Genomic DNA, 13,497 nt, shown 5'->3' with positions numbered 1-13,497 from the left:
GACATGTCAGAGATCACAACCCATCCAGTCAGACCCTTTAAGATGTGCCTGGAATATCGTCAGAACTGCTTTGTCCCTCCCTCACAGCTGGAAAGAGCCCCTCCGACTGCTGGGCACATCAGCCACGGTGGTCACCTGGGCGACCTGTGCCACCCTCGCCCAGGCTGGCACTACGGCAGCTCCTCCAGACAGAGCCTGGCCATCAGCACTGCCAGGGCCTCCTGGTGCCCAGGCCGCCCTGCTGGGAGGGTTGCCAGACTATGCGAATGGGGCTGGGAGGATTCAGGGAAGGCTCCCTGGAGGAGGTGGCATCAGGATGGGAGAAAACCATTCAGGGGACGCAGGGAGGGCACTCCAGTTAGAAGGAACCGCGAGCAGAGGCCTGGGAACAGACCAGCAGGAGGAGGCTGTGGCCTCACAGCAACGGAAAGAAGCCCTTTGCGGAAGCCAGGGTGGGCGGCATGGGTTGACAGAGGCTTGGTGGAGAGAGGGGTGTCTGGATTCCTCCTCAGCATCTGCAGAGGCCGCCCGGGGCAAGGAGAAGAAAGTGGGGCCTCCTGATGCCCTCCGCTGTCAGAAGCCATGACTGCGAGTTAAATCTCAGGCGTTGAGTAGGAAGCTTCTCCCCATCTTAGGAAGGCGTGGGGTGCGGGGTTCGCCTTCTGCCCCTTGCAGCCGGCCCTGCCCTCGCCAAGGTCAGGACGCGGTCACTGAGCGGGCTGCACACATTTGGGGTGTTTTTTTGTACCATGCAGAAGTAAGCCAAGTGACATTACACTTAATGTAATCTGCTCGGGTTATTTCTGTATTAATATTTATAATCTAATTTGATGGATGTTAAGAGTTATAAAAAAGGACATGCTAACTGAGCAAATGGAGGGACACGAAGGAAATTCTTATTCATCTATTTCTACCCCACCCTGCAGCCCTCCACTGGGGAGACAGCGTGGCCTGCTCGCCCTCTTGGCTGTCCTCTCTCTCCGCCCCCCTCCTGCAGGGGTGAAGGGCACCAGACCCTCCCATGACGCTGGGCCACGAGGAGCCGAGCCCGGTGGGGGGGGCACAGAGGCCTGCAGGTGGACCTCCGCTGGCCTCACGGGGCACCTGCCAAAGGGTCTCCAGGCAGGAGGGTCTTGGGTCCACTTGGCTGCCGGCCCTTGGACCTGCGCAGCATCCTGAGGGCTGTGCGGGGCCCACACCAAGTGCCGAGGCCCAGGGGAACACCCGTGTCTGCTTTCTTCCAGGCCGGGGAGAAACACTACCACCCTTCCTGTGCGCTATGCGTCAGGTGCGGCCAGATGTTCGCCGAAGGGGAGGAGATGTATCTTCAAGGTAAAAATTCACATGTACCGTTTGTCCCTAAGGTGAACCACGAGCTGGGCTTGAGCTTTGGGTTAGCAGTGCCTGGAGCCATCAGCCCAGGAGCTGTGGGGAGCCTGAGTGGAGGACAGGAGACCTGAGGGCTGGGTGGGCCCAGGACGGCTGGCCACCCGGTCCACTGGCCAAAACTAAGCAAGGACAGCTGCTGCCTGCAGCAGCCCGTCAGGCCTCCCTGGGAAGCCGCCTCGAGAGCTCGGTCACCAGGGCCGCCATCACTGGCCACACCTCAGTAAGCAGAGGTCTGTTCCTGAAGCAGAGATGCTTGGCTCACAGAGCCTGGCAAGGGAGAGTTTGGGGAAACCACCAGCCTTTTAACGCAGCCCACGGGAAGCGCTCAAGCCCGCTCGCCGTGGGGCGTAGCAATCGCGAGAGTAGCGCCAAATCCGTCTCTGTGGCTTAGCTTGCTGAGGCGCAGTGGCGTCAGCCTCGATTCTAGAACCAGGCAACGCTTCCCAGAGAACGCAGACCCGCTCAGGAGATGGAGGGCAGAGAGGCCGAGGTTGGCAGAGAAGCCAGAGGGGCTGGCTGGCAACCCAGGAGGGGCGTGGGAGCATGGTGGGCACTCGGGGGTCTCAGATGGTAAGGAGCCTCGGGAGTCTTGTTATGGGGTCCGGATATCGCGTAAATGAGACCACCGGAGACCACCGACCCAGAAGATGTGAAGTCAGAGATTTTATTCCACGGGGAGGAACACTGGCACACCAGGCTGGACTCGGGGTCTGAACCTTTCAAATGCAGCCGCAAGCTACCGGGGAGTACAGGTTTCATCCTCAGGACACCAGAGCGTCTGGAATGTTCACAAAGGCTTGTTGGCTCTGGTGGGGCTTTGCACAAAACTTAAAAAAAAACAGTTGGCTTCAACATGACAGGATGCACACCCAGATAAGGTCGTCTTCCCCAAACCAACTCATACCTTTTTCTTTCTGGCTGGGAACCAGGCGCAGCAGCCTCACAGTTCAAATCTCAGTTTTAATCTGGCCTGCACTGCCAGTATATTTCTTTTTATATAAAACCCTTGAGCCATTTCTGTGCCCTGTATCAGTCTTCGGTCTCTCTGGGAGGAGTGGAAGCTGGGGTCTCACCTCCCAACCCGGTGTAAACTGCAAGCCGGAAGTGCTTCCCAGGCTTCCGGGTCTGCAGGGCGTGGCTTCCCGCGCTGGGTGGGGGGTCTGGGCAGGTGAGGACTGTGGGGAGAAAATAGCACCCAGGATAGGGGTTCTTGCTGCAGGCCTGTGAGGACTCAGACCCCAGGCCGGAATGAGGTCACCAGACGCCCAGGGCGGTGACATCGAGCGCTGGCTAAGCCATTTAGCAGGGTTTCCGCTATAATTGGGCTGAGCAGACATAAGGCAAGATGGGCGCAAAGGTGGAGACCTGGGGCGAGGGAGCAGGGAGCTAGTCTAGGGCGCTCAGAGGAGCCTGACCAAAGCGTGGTCAGAGAGTGGACCTTCGTCCTGCAGTCCACCCAGCTGCCTGCCCGCCCACCAGGAACTGGTAGATGAGCCGGGGGGGGGGGGCACCCCAGGAGCAGGAGAGGCCCTGTGATATGAAACAGAGACATCCCGGGTGGGTGCGCAGTGTAGCCTGGGAGGGCTTCCTGGGAGAGACACAGGTGGGCGGGGCAGTGGGCGCCCAGGCTTGGATGCTCCAGGCTTGGTGTGGCTGCAGGAGATGGGAGGCAGAGCCTCCTGCCCTGTGCAGACGGGGTCGGTGCTGAGCCTCACGCAGTCCCAGGGCAGCTGAGCCATGTGGGCTGCCCTGGACCAGCTGGACAGGTGGGAAGCTTGCCCCCAGCTAGAGGGGGAAGAGGAGGCTCAAGGCGAAGGCTGGGGCGGAGGGAGGCAGGCACTGTGGGGAGGGTTGCCCTCATCCCGGGGCAGGTGACCACAGGACAGTGGCTCGGCATCGGAGGCCCCAGGACCAGAGCCTTCTGCGGGACTCTGTGCTGGGGGCCGGCAGCTGGGCAGGGCCGGGGGAGGCAGAGCCGGCGGCAGCCCACGAATGACCTCATGTGGAGAGCTATGTCAGACAGGCCTCCCTCTCTGAGAGGAACCTGGGGGTGACCTCAGACTGCAGCCTCATCCACAGCGTTGCCTGTTGTCTCCCGAGTCTGTCCCAGAGCCCTGAGAGGGGCCCTGTGTGCCGTCCAGCTGGCCGGCTGCCTGGCAGGGAGGCCCACAATAAAGGCTGTCACCGGCGGGCCAGCAGATGCCAGTCGCGGCAGCTGGGGCGAGCTCACGTCAAGGAGGACCCCGGCTCGGATGCAAAGGCCCTTCATGGCTGGGCCGCGGCTGGCAGGAGAGCTGCACCACGGGCTGTGGGCTTCTCTGGCCTGGCCCCTCTAAGACCCTGGGCTTCACACTCTGTACAGTGAGAAGCTGGACCGGGTGGGGCATTAAGCTGTGCTCCATGGAGCATGAGCCTAGGGCAGGGCCTCTGCGGGGGGGATCCTGCCGACAAGTGGGGTCCCGTTGACCCCACTGTCGCCAGGCGAACCCAGTACAACACCATTCCCACCAAGACTTCCTGCAAACACGCAGCGGGGAGATCGGCCCTCGGTGTCATCCCAGACTAGGGGAGGCTGGCCCTCATTGTGTTAAGGAGCTCAGGCTGAAATAAGGACTAGAGGCCCCCTGGTCCTGGAGGCTGAGGAGGACCAAAGGCGGGCGCCCCCTGTTGGTGAGGATTCAAAGAACCCCCTCAGGCGCTGGGGGTGGAAACTTCAATTCCCCCGATGACCTCACGGGCAGACAGTGATTAGCTCAAGGTTTTAGGTGGAAATAAGCGGAGGCAGGTCAAGGTTGAGTTGGAAGAGAGCTGCGGGCCAGGTTGTAGGCACTTGGTGCTGGTGGCCTCTGCAAGAGACCACAGTGGCTGTTGACATGCGTGGCTGGTAGAGCCTACAGGCGAGGAAACCAAGGCACAGGAAGCCTCAGGGACTGAGGGACACTGGGCCTTGTGCCTAGCTCCGACCCCCTCCCCGAGAGCAGACCCTGCGCCCACCCGCAGTCCCCAGGCAGCGGGCCACCACGGTGGGAACCCCTTCCTCATCCCTGCCTCTGAACACAAAGCCACCTCAGGACCCCTCCTCCGGCTGCCTCAGCCTGGACAAGGTGTCCCAGGTTCCCGGGGGACCCTGTGCTGCCTCCTGTGGGATGCTGATACCCAGGCCCAGGCCGTGAGCCGCCTGGGGCAGGGACCGTGGTCAGCGTGTCCTGGCCCAGTACCAACCCCAGCATAGAGGATGCTCGGGACGCTGGGGGGGCTGCGACCAAACACCTGTGGTGGACTGCTGGCTTCCACCTCTGACTTCCCCCACGGGCCCGGCACCATGGGGATTCACTCTGACCACTTCCTCTTGGGAACCCTCCAACAGGTTCTTCCATCTGGCACCCGGCGTGTCGGCAAGCAGCAAGGACTGAAGACAAGAACAAGGTTGGTGGGTCCACTGTCTCTGATGCATCCTCCTCCATGCCCGCCCCATCTTCATACAGAATGACCCTGGCGTTTGTGCAGAGTCATGGGCAGTTCTCTAGGCCTTGGGACAAGGCGGCCGGGCCCAGGAGATGGTCAGGTGTGAGCAGGTAGGTCAGGTGAGCAGTGAGGTGGGCCCAGCAAGCGGCACCGAGGAGCATCCACACCGGCCTGCTGACCCTCGGCCACGCGTGGGATGCAGACCATGAAGCTTGGGACAACTGCAGAGTGGGAGGCCCCAAACAGTCTCTTTCAGTCACCATTCTCACTACTGTGACCCAAAATACTTGATGACCACAGTGGAGAGGTGTGGCGAGCCGCCATTAGAAGATGGCACCGGTTTCCTGCCTCTGAACTAGAAGATGGGAGAGGAAGGAGGACTTGTTTGCTCACAGTTCTGGAGATTTCAGAGGGTTCAGTCCATCGTACGCTGGGTCACGTCTGGGGAGCTCAGGATATAAAGGTGGGAAGCAGAGGGAGCAGGAGTCAGGGAGCTGCTCTCAGCAGGGAGAGAGGAAGGGCAGGGGCATGGGCATTGTAATCCCCAAGGCCACACCCCACCTCCTCCACACACCACCCGGGGTCCCTCCTCAGCAAGCAGGCCCTGCCTCCAATATGGCTGCCTCCTCTATGAGTGGAGGTCCAGGGGACATTCTAAATCCCAACCATGAACTCAGGCCCCAAGGCCACCCTCTCTCTGACACCAGCTACAAATCCAGCATCCCCCAAACAGGTTTGAAGACTCACTAGAAGGGCCCATAGCCCTCATTGAAAGCTGGTGTGCTCCCAGTTCTGGCTCCTCACAGGGAGGGACAGTGTGAAATCAGCTGAAGAAAGAGGGACATGGGGTGGAGTGCAGGAGGTTCTGGCCACAGCGCTCCCGTCATCCTCTTTGATGGTATCAGCACGCGTCACCCTCCCCATGTCCAACCCCAGCTCAGCATCCCAAGCCTTCAGGTCAGCCGACAGCACATGACCCGCAGCTCCCACGGGAAGTCACAGAGCTGGGTCCTTCTGATGTGGCCACCTCCCACCTGAGATGGTCACATGAGGTCAGCCACTCCCTAAGCAAAACACTCCAGCCAGGCAGGACACAGGTGGCCCCTTCCAGAAATCAAGATCAAAGGTCTCTCCAGGCAAGGCCAGGTGCTTGAGTGCAGACGTTTTACTGTGTGCCAGACAACTTAGTAAGACCCTGATTCCGCATAAAAACGAAAAGGACTGGGGGCCTAGCTCAGAGGTAGAATGCCCCTGGGTTCAAACTTTACTATCAGAAGAAGGAAAGAGAAGGAGGAGGAGGAGGAGGAGGAGGAGGAGGAGGAGGAGGAGGAGGAAGGGGAGGAGTCGGGTCCTGACTTCCCTCTTCCGGTGCGTCCCTCGGCATTTGATCATATCATTCAACACGCACCCAGTGTGTTTTGGAATTGGGTGTTTGGAACCCAGAGATGTTGAAGATATACACAGCCCCTACCTTTGAGGGCTTCCATGGAAACAGACGGGGGACAGTAGGTTCCGAGGCGCAGGGTGCCCAGCTGCACTGAGGGAGAGAGGGCACAGCCCAGCTGGGCAGGGGTCACAGATGGCTTCTTGGAGCTGAGACGTACTGCCCAGCCAGGTTTTGGGGTCATGTGTCTCAGAAGCGAGTGATGTACAGGGGACTGGCCAGGGCTTCAAGGCCAGAGCTGAGCCCTAGTGAACTGTCACAGTGAGCCTGGGATGCTCCTCCCAGAGGGCTCCCGCTGGGGCTGGGCTGGGGGGCTTCTTAAGAGGAGGAAGGAGCCCTGCAGGCGGGTTCCAAAGGCTGCTGTTTCCATGGCGGTGCTTCCTTGTCCCCTTGGGCGCAGAGGCTGAGCTGCTCCCTGTGGGTGGGAGCCTGGAGAAGGTTAGGGACTGTGGAGTCCTCAGAGGAAGGAGCACCCAGGCTTGCTGAGGCCCAGACTCAAGGATGTTCTGGCTGAAGGAATGAGAGGGTTCTGGGCACTGAAGCCCAGCTCCGCCTCCTCCCAGCGGGGTGGCCCTGAGCAAGTCCCTCCCTGGGCCTCAGCCCAGACTCCTGAGCCCTTACTGAGAGCCAGGCCTCCCCAGTCAAGCCACAGGACACTTGGCGTTTGGAGCGCAGCCAGTTCCAGCTGCCCGTCTCTCTGGGCCTGAACAGGCCTCGTTTGACCCCAGAGGACACTCGGATGTGGACTCACCTTGATGCTCCATGGGGCAAACTGGAGCGAGGGGAGGGAGCGATCAGACAGCCGTGGTCTTCCACCTGTGTCCACTGTGTCTGCTGTCCCCTGGCTGACCGCGGGCAGGCCCTGACTCTGAGGCAGAGAGGGCTCATCTGCTGCTACGCTGCTCAGAGCAGAGCCGGTCCCCGGGCCATGCTGGGGTGGCCCAAGCCCCTAGCAGGCTGGGAGTGGCGCTGTGGGTCAAGGAGCATGTGAGCTGTTCCTGCAGGCACGCGTGGCATAGGGCGCTTACAACGCTGTCCGCCGTGCAGAGGCCAGTGCCCTAGCAGGAGAGCGTGTCTTTTCTAGGAGTTTTTTTGTTATATAGAGATGGAAACTGAGGTTCGAAGGGCATCTTCAGTGCTTGAAATCAACGCAGACAGTATCCGAGGCCAGCAAAGTGCACGGCCTGCCAGAGACACAGAAGTTAGGGTGTGAGGGGGCTCCTCTTCTGCAGCGCTGTGGGGTTATGGGAGGTGCTGGGTGGCCGAGCGCTGGGGCAAGATGGGCTATGTGAGGTGACCCCAGAAGCCCGTGGTCTGAGGGTCGGGCAGGCCCCAAGTCCACACCTGTCCTCCGCACAGTGGAAGACGGGGAGGTGCAGGGAATGGCAGGGCTCCATCCGGGAGGCTCCAGCGTGGTCCGGCAGGGTGCCCGGGAGCTGCGGGCAGGTGGAGGGCGGCCATGGTGGGCGTGAGCGTCACGCCTGTCCCTCCTCTTTCCTTTGTAGACGCAGAGCCCACTTTGCAGCCAGGCCTGCCCGGGCGCCATGCCCTATGCCTTACAGGTTTGTGCAAACCTGCCGCGTGTGGCCGCGTCTAGTCCTGGTGGCCGCCTGTCCTTGCTGGTGCTATGCTGACCGTATGGAGGACACCCGCCCAGGGCCAGTTCTGGGGCCGGGTGGCCGACATGGCAGAGGCCCCTTACTCCCAGCTGGAGGCTGAGGCCTGAGGGCTGCTTCCTGGGTGTGTGGCTGGTGTCTTGTCCCCGTGTGCTCATGTGGCTGTCCCTCTATGTGTGTCTGTGTCCCTGTCTCCCCTTCTCATGAAGACACCAAGCAGATGGATTAGGGTCCGCCCCAGGGACCCCATTTACTTAAAGTACCTCCACGTAGGGTCACACTTCGGATCCTGAGGGGCAGGGCATCACCAAGGGACTTTGGAGGAGCCCCACTCAGCCCTAAAGCTGGCACCTGCCAGGCCCCCGGCACCCACTATGGGGAGTCGCAGAGGACTAGACAGAGCCTCCAGGGAGCCGCAGCAGCGGGGCATTAGGGGGTCTCGGTGGGGATCTGGGGCTCCTGGCTCCTGAGCATTGGGGAGGCCCTGAGGGAGAGGTTTCCCTCTCAGGTGGAGGGAGGGGGAGGCGTGGGAGCGCCAGGCAGGTGGGCAGCCCGGTGAGCTCAGAGGAAGGCAGGTGCCCGTACAGAGGGCAGGAAGGCTTCTGGCCCAGCAGAGGCGTCAGGAGGGAGGAGTGGCAGGAGGGGCTCCGACAGCAACAGCTGCTTGAGGAGGGACTTGTGAGGTCACAGGCCAGGGTGGAGACCAGGCAGAGTGGCAGAAGTGCCCAGCGCTGGCTGGGAAGGGCCGATTCAGGGCCCCTGTGGGGCTGGGAGCCGTGGTCCTGGTGCTGAGAGGGGTGTGGGCGTTGGCTCCAGTGTGGGATGCAGGATGGGGTGGGCTGGCTGGGGAATGACGTAGCCGGCTGAGGCCATCCTCGCAGACAACATCAAGAGGGTCTCCCAAAAAGCCACACGCCACCATGACCTAGGAGGGAAACGCACCTCCGGGTTGGGGTAGTGTGTGCAAGAGGGCACCCTGGCTGCGGCAGGAGGGTCCTTAGAGCACTCTGGGCTCACCCTCCTCTTCCTCCAGGGAAGGTCCTCCCGCCAGGCTCCTCAGCCCAGGGTGGTGCCGCCGTGCCACCCACCTGACCGGCCCTCCAGTCCTCACCCACACCTGTGTGTACTTTGAGAATCCCTTCAGCCAGGGGAGGAAATGAAAACCTGGCACGGGCGTTCTGCTGGAACATGGCGCAGCCTCAGAAGGCCCTGATCTGGGCGTCTGGCTGAGTCTCCTCCGTGCTCTTCTCTAGGAAACCCGGACGTCCTCGGAGAGCATCATTTCCGTTCCTGCTTCCAGCACCTCAGGGTCTCCAAGCCGCGTGATCTATGTAAGTGGGCCTTCGTGCGGGGCACCAGGGGTGGGGCTTCTGGAAGTCACTTGTTGAGACTTTTGTGAGGTTCATTCACAACCGTGGATTTATCTGTTTGACCTGGAAGTTCCCCTGGGAGCTTACCCCCAACTCTCTGCTGGCTGCAGCTCTGGCACATGGCCCTTGGCGATCATGGTGCCAAGACAAAGTCATGTGGGCGGCTGAGGGGGTGGGCCCGTGCGCAAGGGCTTGGCGCAGGCTTTGCGAATCACAGCCCAGATCGTGCGTGGGAACATGGGAAGCGCTCTGGGGCCAGCCCTCCATGGCAGAAGTGTAAGAGTGAGGGACCTCATGGCATCCTGCTGTCAGTAAAAAGTACGTGCACGCATGTGCGCATGTTTGTGTGTGCCCAACGTGGGTGCCTATGCACGCAAAAATCATTAGAAACATCCTAACAAACTGTTAACAGAAGTTACGTCTAGGTAGTACCAGTAGAGATGGGAGCCTGTTCCTATTACTATTTGCCAACGTTACTAGTATAACGACCACAATTTGCCATCAGGAGAGAGTCCCGATGTGCAGGGTTAGTGCTGCAAGGGCAGCGGCCCAGCCCCTGTCCCTGCATGGCAGGTGACCTGGGACAAGTCACCCCTGCGCTGCCCCTCCGGCTCAGGGCAGCACCCGGCTCTCCACACCCCACGGGGACCAGGCCTGCTCTTCTCTGAACAGCTCTTCAGCCCTAATCTCCCATGAGGGCTTGGCCCAGGGTCGCTCCTGACCGTAACTCTACTGGGTGACCGTACGAGCATCCTCCCCTGGGATAAACGACCCGTCACTGTCCAGAGAGCAGCGGCACCTTGACTCTTTGGAGACGCCTCCTCCAGGCTCAGCCTGCCAGTGTGAGGCCTTCAGGCTGCTGTGTGACCTCCAGCAAAGCATTGCCCTCTCTGAGCTCTGGGAGCTCGTCTGTAGGGCGAGGAGACCCTTACCCATTGTCGGGCCCGCTAAGGTACCGTGCAGGGCTCTGGGCGCTGCTCCTGGCCCAGCGGAAGGGCTTAGGAACTGGTTGCTGCCAGTATTGTGATTACCATCGCTACTGGCTTGCCGCAGTTGCCATTGGAGATTGAGTACTTGGGCAAGAGAGACTTAGCCCGAGATCTAGGTGTCAGCGGGCAGGCTCCTCCTGAGGCCCTCTCCTCGGCTTGTAGAGCCCACCTTCTCCCATGACCTCAGAGTCTGCCCTGTGTGTGCCCATGTCCTGATCTCCTCTCCCTATGAGGACACCTGTCGTGGAGGATCAGGGCCCACCGTACTGACCTCATGTTACCTAATGGCCTCTGTGAAGGCCTGCCTCCAGATGCAGCCTCCTTCTAAGATTAGGACTTTATCATAGGAGCTGCAGGGAGATACAGTGCCACCATAACAGCAGTCTCATCATTATGAATTACAGGTTGGGATGATTGATACCCAATGAGCTAACGTCTGAGGGGGCAGGACGCAGGGCCTCACAGACGGCGGCGGCAGCCGTGACGTTAACCCATCGGCAGCTGCTCGCCAAGTATGAGCTTTAAAGGCACAAGCCGAGCCGGCGCGGTGGCGCACACTTGGAATCCGAGTACTTGGGAGGCCGAGACGGGAGGATCGCAGGTTTGCGGCCAGCCTCAGCTAATTAATGAGGCCCTGTTTCAAAATAAAGAATAAAAAATAGGGCTGGGGTGTAGCTCAGAGGCAGAATGCCCTGGGTTCCATCCTCAATACTGCAATAAAAAATTAAAATAAAATGAAAAATAAAAAAACACTCTGGCATTTGCAAAGGGCACGGGCAGTGTAGTGGCCCCATTGCCATGAGTGAGCGGCCACAGTGGCCTCTGTTGTCCCAACGCAATTCAGGGCCACACAGGGGTGAGCGGCAGAGCCGGGCTTCCGACCCACATCTTTGTGAGCCCAAGCCTGCGCTGCCTCCAGGACACCACCGCTCCAGGCTGGGAGCAACCATGGTGGGTCCTGTCTTCTCAGGTGGCTGCTAGCACAGCCCAGTGCCGGGCCCTCACTGGGCCCTGGGAACCCCGCTGCAACTGTGTCCTTCGGGGCTTCTGGTCCATGGGGCGGATAGGGCAGAGGCTGAGCACGTGGTTTCAGGGGTGCAGGCCAAGGAGGGGTGCAGGATGTTGGTGGCCGAGGACTTTCCCACCGGCCGGGCTCTCTGTGCTATTTTAGCTAAGATGGATTTTCCGCTCAGCAGAGAGGCGCAAACACGATTCCAGTCTAAAGCAGAAGACTGCAAACAAATCAATTGAACCAGCATCCCAAACTAAGCTGCCAGCTCTTAGATGGATACCACAGAGGCCCGGAGAGCCTCCCAGGCTCCGGGAGCAGGCGCTGGGCTATGCCACGCTGCCCCACCTCGGCCTCAGAGCCGCAGGCCACGTGAGCATGTAGCAGGGTCAGTAGATTGTGAGGCTTTCAAAATAAGCTGTTTTACTGCCTTTTCTCATTACAGAAGTAATTCACATTTATTATTAAAAATAGTGGTGCACCGGGCATGGTGGTGTGCACTTGTGATCCCAGTGTTTGGGAGGCGGAGACGAGGCGATCACAGGTTCAAAGCCAGCCTCGGCAACTTAAGCAAGACCCTGTTTCCAAATATGAAATAAAATCAGGCCGAAGATGTAACTTGAAGTTAAAGTAAATGCCCCTGGGTTCAATTCCAAGTGCCCAAAATAACATAAAATAAAGTAAAATAAAATAACATAGCAGTCAGCACAAAGGTGGAAATGAATACCGCCCATCTCCCTGCTGGTGCTGCACAGCGCCCCCTGGAGGCCTCTCTTCTTTGTGGCTTTATTTATTTTTCAACAACGTGAAGTCACTCTGAATATAGCATTTTGACACCTTTTCCTGACCTCGGCAAGAAAGCAATCAGTAGGCCTGGCACAAGGCAGCGTCACCACGCTCGCTCTGCGATTGTTGGCCGGAGCGCGTGCTCATGGAGATGCCATAGATGGGCACACTGCTGTTTATTTTGCTGGACGGGGCTCAAGAAAGAAGACAGAGAAAAAGCACGTGTGCATAGCCCGTCGTCATGGCAATGACCCAAGGAGGCCTGGGAGAAGGTGGCTTGCATGGCCACTGCCCAGCTCTGGGGTGTGGGCCAGTCAGCCTATGCGGGCGGCCTGCTCGGACCCCGCTGTCAGGGACGGGCTGGTAAGGAGGCCTGAGGAGCCTGGCACACTGTGGGCCTGGGGCGGAGACCCAGCAGGGTGGACATCTGGGAACGAGTTTAGGGCCTGTAGGAAGGCTTGCGTCATCCGCTGAGGATGGGGAGCTGGGCCGGAGACCCGTGATACAGCTGGAGCTGGGGCGACTCGCCAGCAGCAGCGGGGCCCGGAGGGGCCGTGCAGGGGCGGGGGGCACGGGCTCCAGGTGATGGCCACCATGCTGTCCCGGCTGTGTGACTCTGGACGACTTGCCCTGCCTCCCTGGGCTCTTCACGTGTTGACACATGGCTGCACTGCGCCTGCCCGAGCGGGAGGGACAAAGGGCTCGGACGGCGCTGTTCCTGAGCGCGTGTCCACTGCCGCCGTGGATGGCGTTTCTGTCCGTGGTCCCTGGCAGCAGAGGCCTGCAGGAGGCTGGATTCTACAACAGGTGTAAGTGTAGAATCCAGATGTGGAGCCAGGGCCGAGAGGACGGGTGGGGCAATGCAGTCTGAAGGGTGGAATGAGGTGGGCAGGGTGAGGCAGAGCGGGGCGCTGCGGCCAGGTGGGCCTGCCCCGAGCACACTCGGGCACTCTGAGCACCTCGTGAACCTCAGCCAACATTAGGGAGCGCCCCTGGGGCCAGGCATGGCCGGGCGGACCTTGAGCTCCGTGATGCACCCTCGCGAGCCAGCGCCATCCTGCTGCTGTAAAGTGCTCACGAGTGCGGAGTGTGTGTGCCAGCGTGCGGGCGGGAGTGTGTGGGTGTGTGCAGCGTGTGCTACCACGTGGCAGAGGGTGCGGGCGTGGGCGTGTCCTTCCAGAGGCAGACAAGTGTGTTCCATGCATGTGAGCATGTATGTGTGTGTGTGTGTGTCCATATACATGTAAGCATGTGTGTGCATATGTATATGTGCGTTTGAATGTGTGTGTACCTGCTCGTGTGTGCATTTTTAGGCCGCAGGCTGCTGTCTGGCAGGCAGGCACAAAAGTATTGACCTCTTTGACCCGGGACCCATTCATCTCCCTCCCTTGGGGGAGGCCCCGTGCTCAAGGCTGGCGGCCCCTGTGCT

The 13,497-nt window shown here is 60.1% G+C and overlaps 1 protein-coding gene across 1 annotated transcript in view; it reads left to right on the top strand.

The window, feature by feature from the left end:
• ABLIM2 (actin binding LIM protein family member 2) overlaps positions 1–13,497 on the top strand; it is a gene marked incomplete at both ends in the record, with an annotated part of 96,784 nt that overhangs the window by 32,942 nt on the left and 50,345 nt on the right. Inside the window, 3 exons of the mRNA XM_080697287.1 lie at positions 1,245–1,332; positions 4,757–4,815; positions 9,168–9,245. Of these exons, the coding sequence (XP_080553413.1) occupies positions 1,245–1,332; positions 4,757–4,815; positions 9,168–9,245 (225 nt within the window). The remainder of the gene's footprint in view (positions 1–1,244; positions 1,333–4,756; positions 4,816–9,167; positions 9,246–13,497) is intronic.

Source organism: Muscardinus avellanarius (assembly GCF_963383645.1).
Source record: "Muscardinus avellanarius genome assembly, chromosome: 6".
NCBI lineage: Eukaryota > Metazoa > Chordata > Mammalia > Rodentia > Gliridae > Muscardinus > Muscardinus avellanarius.
The sequence above is the reverse complement of the archived record's forward strand: the minus strand, read 5'-3'. Positions and strand labels throughout refer to the sequence as shown.